General features: G+C 44.0%; 2 protein-coding genes across 2 annotated transcripts; one reads left to right on the top strand and one right to left on the bottom strand.

Moving 5' to 3' along the window:
• Window positions 1–636: 636 nt before the first annotated feature.
• On the bottom strand, window positions 637–2666 carry LOC122319797. Its single transcript, XM_043207591.1, has 2 exons — window positions 1974–2666; window positions 637–669 (listed from the first exon to the last, which is right to left on the bottom strand). Exons 1-2 carry the CDS (start codon window positions 2664–2666, stop codon window positions 637–639), a joined length of 726 nt encoding a protein of 241 aa, XP_043063526.1.
• Window positions 2667–4531: 1865 nt separating this feature from the next.
• Window positions 4532–7630, top strand: LOC122319798 (uncharacterized protein K02A2.6-like). The gene has a single exon (XM_043207592.1). It carries the CDS (start codon window positions 4532–4534, stop codon window positions 7628–7630), a length of 3099 nt encoding a protein of 1032 aa, XP_043063527.1.
• The last annotated feature ends 440 nt before the right edge of the window (window positions 7631–8070 follow it).

Raw genomic sequence — 8070 nt, forward strand, 5'->3', positions numbered from 1 at the left:
CCTTTTGGTTATTACCGGAGTCGATTGCCATAGAGCTTTAATTATGTTGTCGTTTAAGTGCATTATAGCAGAGTCTAGTTCTTCGTTTGCTTTTAGGGAGGCCATGGCATCCATGTTGTCAAGTAATATCTCCCTGAATAGGTTCCAGTTCGTTTTGTGGTTGTGGCTCGGAGTGTTGCTTGTCAGGTCTGGTGTGCTTTTTATGGTTACTAAGATTGGTGAGTGGTCTGATGATAGGTCCAGGCTTGACTTTATTATTATGTTTTGGTGTGACAAGTTTTTGGTAATGCAAAAGTCAATCAAGTCGGGAAGTTTTTTGTGTCAGTTGGCCAGAAGGTTGGCTCTCCTGTACTTATTGTACGGCTTTGATAGCTTCGTATAGTTATCTTCCCTTTGCATTTGTCAGACGCTATCCCCAGATGGCATGCTTGGCGTTATAGTCTCCTCCCGCCAGGTATTGATTCCCAAGCGATTTTTGGTAGTCTAGGTATTGCTCTTTCGTGTTAATAAATTTGGGTGGGCAGTAAACAGCCGAGATGTTTAGTTGTCCCGATTAGTCCGAGATTGATATTGTCGTTGCTTGTATGTTTGCAGTCTTATAGCATTCTACCTCTACACATTTTAAGTCATTTTTGATTATGATTGCTGTGCCTCCATGGGCTTTGTTGTCTGGGTGGGTTGTGTAGAATATATTATATTCAAGAATGCTGATGTATGTTTTGGCTGTGGCGTGGGTCTCTGAGATGAGCATAATGTCAATCTGGTTTTCTTGTAGGAAGTTCTTTATTTCTAGGATATGGCGCGATAGTCCATTTGCATTCCAGATTGCGATGATCAAATTATTGTTTGTCAAGTTTGGATACAAGTATAGGTAGTAACTATGATCATCATGCTCGACATCCGTGCAATCAGTTGTTTCATAAGTGTCTTCAGCTCTTGCATGTCCTTTTGTTGTTGGTTATTGTTTGCGTTTATTGGGATGAACGGCTCGTCGTTGTGTAGGAAAGTTTGGTGGGTTGATGTTGGAGGTTTGTTTTTTGTAGAGCTTCTGCGTATGATATTTTGGGATTGATCAAGTCAGGTGTAGTTTTTGTGGCAACTTCGGGTGGCGTTAGGACTTGTGGTATTTCTTTTTGCCGGAGACTAGGATATTTTTTGAGTTGTAGGGCTTTGTAGACCATACAGCCTTTATAGTTGGAGGTGTGGTTCTCGGTACAGAGAGCGCATTTTATTTGGCTCTTGTCAGAGGTGGTTACTTGTAGGTGGCAGTTGGCTGATTAGTGCTTACCAGCACATTTTACGCAAATGGGATCTCTCGTGCAGTAGTTTCTTGTATGTCCGTATTTTTGGCGGTTTGTACATTGCGGTTGTTGAAAGCCAGGCATCCATTAGCTAATAAGCTTTTTTATTAGCTGTGGAAATTAAAGAATTAACAAAAAATTTGAGTTCGATTTATGCGAGAGCAGCGATTTTATTTCGACGAAAATGAGTTATAAATGTTCCGAGAGATCGAAAGGAATTAATACAATTGAATTGCTGACCGAAAGTATAAAGCAACAAGCAACGAGAGAGAGCGAATAGAAAGATAAAGAGAGAGAGAGCGATGGTAATTATGCAGATAAGCTAAGAGCTAGCATTAAGAGAATCTACATATCTGCTGCGTCTGGATGACCCGACATACTCCCCCCGTTGGAAGCCTGGCTTTCAACAGCATCCTTAAGGGGTAGCAGACACAGCTTATTAACTGCTCGTTTTGTCACTCCAGATGTTGTCTTGAGTACGGCAACTCGAGCAACTCCATCTCGACCACACAGAAGCTCAACGACTCTCGCTAGGGGCCACTTCATCGGAGGCAAGTTCTCATCCTTAACCAGCACCACGTCACCGACAACTAGGCCAGGCTTCGGGGTACGCCATTTGGAGCGCTGCTGCAGTAGCGTCAGGTATTCTTCCTTCCATCGCGTCCAGAAGACCTGCTGCAAGTAGGCCACACGTTGCCAGCCTTCCAACCGATTGAAGTTAAGGTCGGTCACATCCGGCTCGATGAATGAGGATGGTGGGCCACCATTCAGAAAGTGGGCTGGCTTTAGCACATCCAGGTCAGCGGGATTTTCTGAAATTGAAACCAAAGGCCGGGAGTTAACTACTGCCGAGATATGGCACAGAAGAGTCCGCAGCTCGTCGAAGGCAAACACTGAAGGCCCAATAGCGCGGTAGAAATGGTGCTTCGCCGTCTTCACCGCAGCTTCCCAAAGACCACCAAAATGTGGCGATCTGGGAGGAATAAAACGCCAATCAATAAGCTCCGCTAGGCAAAAATCCAACGTCGCTTTCTGATGCTCGTCGCTGAGGAACAGACGTCTCAACTCAATCAGCTCATTGCGTGCACCCACAAAGTTCGTTGCATTGTCCGACCAAATCTGCCGCGGTTTTCTTCTGGTGCATATAAATCTCTTGAGGCCATGCAAAAAAGATACCGTTGAGAGATCCCTGATCAACTCCAAGTGAATGGCCTTTGTTGCGAAGCAGATAAAGACGCAAACGTAGCATTTTACTGGGGCCTTGTTTCGCACTTCCGGCTTGTAAAAGAATGGTCCACAAAAGTCAATGCCAGTGACTTCAAATGCATGAGAACCATCCAATCGATCCTTTGGGAGATCCGCCATTACATGCTCCACTAATCGAGGCTTAGTTCGAAAGCATCTGACGCATTTGTTCAAAACCTTGCTTACCGTCTTCCTCCCCCAATAGGCCAATACTGGGACCGAACTATGCAGAGTAAGGCTCGAGGTCCAGTGTGCAGATTGCGCTCATGAAAGTGAGTAACGATGGCGGCAGTGACAGGATGGCTCCGTGGCAATATGATTGGATGACGGGCATTGAAATCCAGCGACGAGTTCCTTAGTCGGCCATCCACTCTAAGAAGCCCAAACTGATCAATAAAAGGAGATAGAGATTCAAGCGAACTAGATTGGGCTACTACTCCTTTAGACTGCAAGGATTTAATGTCTTCCCATAAATGAGAACGCTGAACCAGACGAAGCAACAACTGAGTACCGCTTTGGATATCCGAAACCTTAAGATCCGGCTGCGAATGCGATTGATAAATTTAAAGACGTATCCGAAAATCCTTTGAAGCGAAGCGAAGGAATTTGCAAATTTGAATCAGGCTATGTGTTATGTATAATGTAAACTCGCTACACAAACATCCAAAACTTTTTGTAATCCTTCATTCTATAAGCACACACATGTATACACACACACGTTTCTCTCGCTACTCTCTAAATAAAGTCAGTCTGTACCAAGCACTCAACGAGATCACTTCGACCATATACAACATTATTGGCGACGAGGATTAAAGGAATCTCAGCCGCAAGAAAGCAACATTCTTGTGTAAATCGTATAATATCGTGTCGCGTAGTCTTTGATTTTCATCAAGATGCCGGCAGATGAGAACTTAATCGAGAAAATACTTGCTCAACAGCAACAATTTACAGCAACTATTATGGAACAACAACGAAACTGGATGCAAGCAATGCTAGAAAAAAACGCTTCTCCAGGTGCTAGTGATTCATGCCACGCGGGTGAATTATCTATGTGTCCTCCGTTCCACAAATTCGACAAAGACAATCAAAATTGGGAGTCATATCTGGAACAATTATCGCAGCACTTCAACGCATATTCGGTTAGTGCAGAACAAAAACAAAAAGCCTATTTCCTTTCATGGTGTGGTGTAAATATATTCGAACTATTAAAAAATCTGTTCGGGAGTAACAATTTGAATACATATTCTTACAAAGAGCTCACAGACAAGCTCACGGAGCATTTCACCACAAAACGTCATATTGTAGCAGCTCGCTACGAGTTTTTCAAGAGGGAGATGAAGCATTCACAAACACATAGAGAGTGGGTAGCCGATTTGCGCGGGATCGCTCGTGAATGCGAATTTGTCTGCAGCAGAAGTGGATGCTTATCAAATTATGTAGATGAGATGATAAGAGATCAGATCATAGTACATACTCCGTATGATGCAGTCCGGGCATCTGCTCTTCAAAAGTCAAAGCCAACTCTTGAAGATGTACTTTTAGTTGCAGAAACCTACGAGACAACAACAAAAACCGTTGCAGCGCTAAAAGAGAACATAAACAAACAGGATCCAATCAATGCGATCCACACGTACACAAAAAAGTTTGCAAAAAGTGGAAGTGATGCCAATTCGTTCAAAAGGGATTTAAAATCGTGCTCTGGTTGTGGACAATCTCACCAAAGAGAGAACTGGAAATTCAGAAACGCCGTATGTTACAAGTGTGGTAGAAAAGGTCATATAGCAGTCGTCTGTATGTCAAAGAATGTCCAGTCAAATGCCAAAGGGCCTGGTCAAGCAAATAACCGTGAAGTCAAGTCCAGCAAGAACGAAGCAAACGAAGTCGAAGCGATCGAAGCAGTATACAGTGTCACAGGTCAAGTAAAATGTCAACAAAACAGAAAAGTCATTGATCTCGAAATAATTAACCAAGTAATTTCATTTCAAATGGACTCCGGAGCAACAGCATCCGTGATCAACTCCAATACATACGCACTGCTGAAGAAGCCAAAATTGCACAAGTGTTCTCGAGTTTTACATGCGTTTGGACATACACCAATACCATTGCTAGGGGAGCTGCACACTGTCGCAAAGCGCGGGGAGAAAGAGAAAGAAGTGGTCTTAATTGTGGCAAATATAGAAACTTCGACCAATCTCTTCGGCATGGATCTATTTAACATTTTCGGATTCGATATCATGCAAGTATCGAACATTTATGAGGTGCATAATGACAAAATAAGTGACCTCTGCAACAAATACAACGAAGTGTTTGAACCAGCTATGGGTGTCATTAAAAACTTCAAAGCCACCGTATTTCTGAAATCGTCAGCAACGCCAAAGTTTTATAAAAGCCGCCAAATTCCGTTCGCTCAGATGGACAAATTTAAAGCTGAAGCAGACAGACTCACACAAGCTGGAATTTGGAAACCAGTCAAGTTCAGCAATTGGGCATCCCCAATTGTGCTCGCACCTAAGCCAGGTGGCGATATTCGTATTTGTGGCGATTTTAAACAGGCAGTCAACGCAAAAATCGACGTCGAACAGTATCCAATACCAACAAAAGAAGCTCTATTCCACATCATTCGTCATGGAAAGCAGTTCAGCAAGATAGACCTCAAGGACGCCTATCTTCAGATGGAATTAGATGAGGCTTCAAAAGAAATCATGGTGGTTAACACACCACTGGGCCTATTTCAGTATCAGCGCCTTCCTTACGGGATTCCAAGTGCACCAGCCATTTTTCAAAGATACCTTGAGCAACTTCTAAAGGGAATAGAAGGTTGTGGCAACTATTTAGATGATATCATCATCTCAGCACCTACAAGCGAGGAACATCTGAACCGAATCGACCAAGTTCTCAGCACTCTTCAAGCGAACGGCATCAGATGCAAAAGGCAAAAATGCTTTTTTTTCAAGGACGAAATTGAATATTTAGGGCGAAGAATTAGCGCAAACGGATTTCTTCCAGACAGCTCAGGCTTGGAGGCTGTAAAACTGTTGAGACCGCCTTCCAACTTACAACAATTGGAAGCATTCATGGGTAAAGTCAATTATTATTGTAATTTTATTCCGAACTATTCGCAGTTGGCTGCTCCATTGAACCAGCTTCGCAGGACAGATGTAGCCTTCTTTTTTGGTCCACAACAGCAACAAGCATTTACAGCTCTTAAGTCCCACATTATCAACGCAACGCAGCTAGCTCACTTTGACGAAAATTTACCGCTAGTGCTCGCTACAGATGCCTCATCCTTTGGCATCGGGGTAGTCCTTTCACATCTTCAGCCAGATGGAGGAGAGAGACCCATTGTTTTCGCATCTAAGACACTCGACAAGCATCAGGTTAAATACAGCCAAATCGAAAAGGAAGGACTTTCCATAATATTTGGAGTAAAACGTTTTCACCAATATCTTTACGGAAGAAAATTTATCCTGATCACAGACCACAAGCCGCTTGTTACCATTTTTAATCCAGGCAAGCATCTTCCGTTGATGACGTCAAACAGGCTACAGCGTTGGGCCATTATTCTCTTGGCCTACAAATTCGATATCCAGTATCGATCCACATCTGCTCATGGTAATGCGGATGCCCTTTCTCGCCTTCCAGTGGGTACAGATCCAGATTTCGATAAAGAAGAGGAAGCTTGCCATACTGTAGTCGAAGTGTCAACACCGATAAATTCAGAGCTCATTTGCAACCACATGGACAGAGACGAACTCCTCAAACAAGTCCTGCAGTACGTATCTGTAGGATGGCCAGAAAAACTTCAGCCAGGCAACGAAGCCCTATTGCCTTACTTTAACCGAAAGTTGGCTCTTACTCTCAACAAAAAATTGCTTTGCCTACACACAGACGCAAATCGTGTAGTAATTCCAGCCAGTCTACGTGCCCATATCCTAAAACTCTTACATGAAGGACATTGGGGCATTGTTCGAATGAAGCAGTTGGCAAGACAACATGTTTGGTGGCCTACCATTGACGAAGACATCAAAAGCCTGGCCCAGTCATGCAGCATCTGCAAGTGCAACAATCCTGCACCACCAAGAGAGTACCAAAGTTGGCCAGCAGCAACAACAGCATGGGAGCGAATTCATATCGACTTCGCCGGCCCAATCTTTGACGCTATGTGGCTCATATGTGTAGACGCCTTTTCACAGTTTCCATTTGTAATCCAAATGTCGTCTACAAAAACCGCCAACACGATCGCTGGATTGTCTTCGATTTTCGCCATCGAAGGATACCCGAAAACCATGGTTAGCGATAATGGTCCTCAGCTTACAGCTGACGCCTTCGAAGAATTCTACAAACTGCACGGTATAAAGCATATTACCACAGCACCATTCCACCCAGCATCCAACGGATTAGCAGAACGTTTTGTGCAGACGTTCAAATTTGCAGTCAAGAAGAACCTCCAAGACGGTATACCACTTAGGGTGGCTGTAACTAAATATCTTTCTTCTTACAGGTTCACTCCAAATGCCCAAGGTAAAACTCCTGCCGAGTTAATCCACGGTAGACCAGTCCGCACCGTGCTTAGTCAACTTTTCGAGAAGCCTGTCGAGGCTAAACAAACAAACACCAAGTACATCCCTAATCAAATGGTATACGCTCGAAACTATTCAAGGGGAGAAAAGTGGATTGAAGGCATAATCGACCGTCCAGTTGGAAAAATGCTTTTCATCATTCGCACCTCAAATGGCTATATCAAGCGCCATTTCAACCAGCTGAAACCGAAGTTGTCAGCAAACAACTCCATCGAGAAACCTCCAGAGTTTTGGTGGATTCCGGAACTGCCAAAGCCATCCTTAAACCAAGAAATACAGCGACAAGAACAACCGCCAACTCCGCCAGTTGTTCAGCGACCTGATCCTGCTCCTGTGTCTGGCCCTCCTGAACGCGCAGCAGCCCCTACCCAGCAGCCGAGACAAATACAATCTACACAACGTAGTTCCGGCATACCAGTACGCCAAAGCAGCCGTGTTCGCCAGGAAGTCGATCGTTTTAAGCCAAAGGACTTCAGACGATCTAAAAACATTAATAATTCCTAATTAAAGGAAGAGATGTGTTATGTATAATGTAAACTCGCTACACAAACATCCAAAACTTTTTGTAATCCTTCATTCTATAAGCACACACATGTATACACACACACGTGTCTCTCGCTACTCTCTAAATAAAGTCAGTCTGTACCAAGCACTCAACGAGATCACTTCGACCATAAACAACACTATGATGTCTACGTATGGCGATTTAATTAGCAGGACCTTTCGACGAAGCTCAAGTGTTGACTTCTCAGCAAGGATTGGGGGAGGCCAGTCAATCTTGGGTCTGCAAAGAAATGTCGGCCCGTTATACCATATAGGGGACTCGCTCAGCTCAGTGGGAAGGACACCTCGGGCGAGAATGTCAGCCGGTTCGCTCTTGGATGGCAGCAACTCGGTTTGCCACAAACATGTTGAATCTGGAGAGCTCGTCTCGGATCCAGGAC

This window comes from Drosophila ficusphila, unplaced genomic scaffold (assembly GCF_018152265.1).
Source record: "Drosophila ficusphila isolate 14025-0441.05 unplaced genomic scaffold, ASM1815226v1 contig_2, whole genome shotgun sequence".
In the NCBI taxonomy this organism is placed as follows: Eukaryota; Metazoa; Arthropoda; class Insecta; order Diptera; family Drosophilidae; genus Drosophila; species Drosophila ficusphila.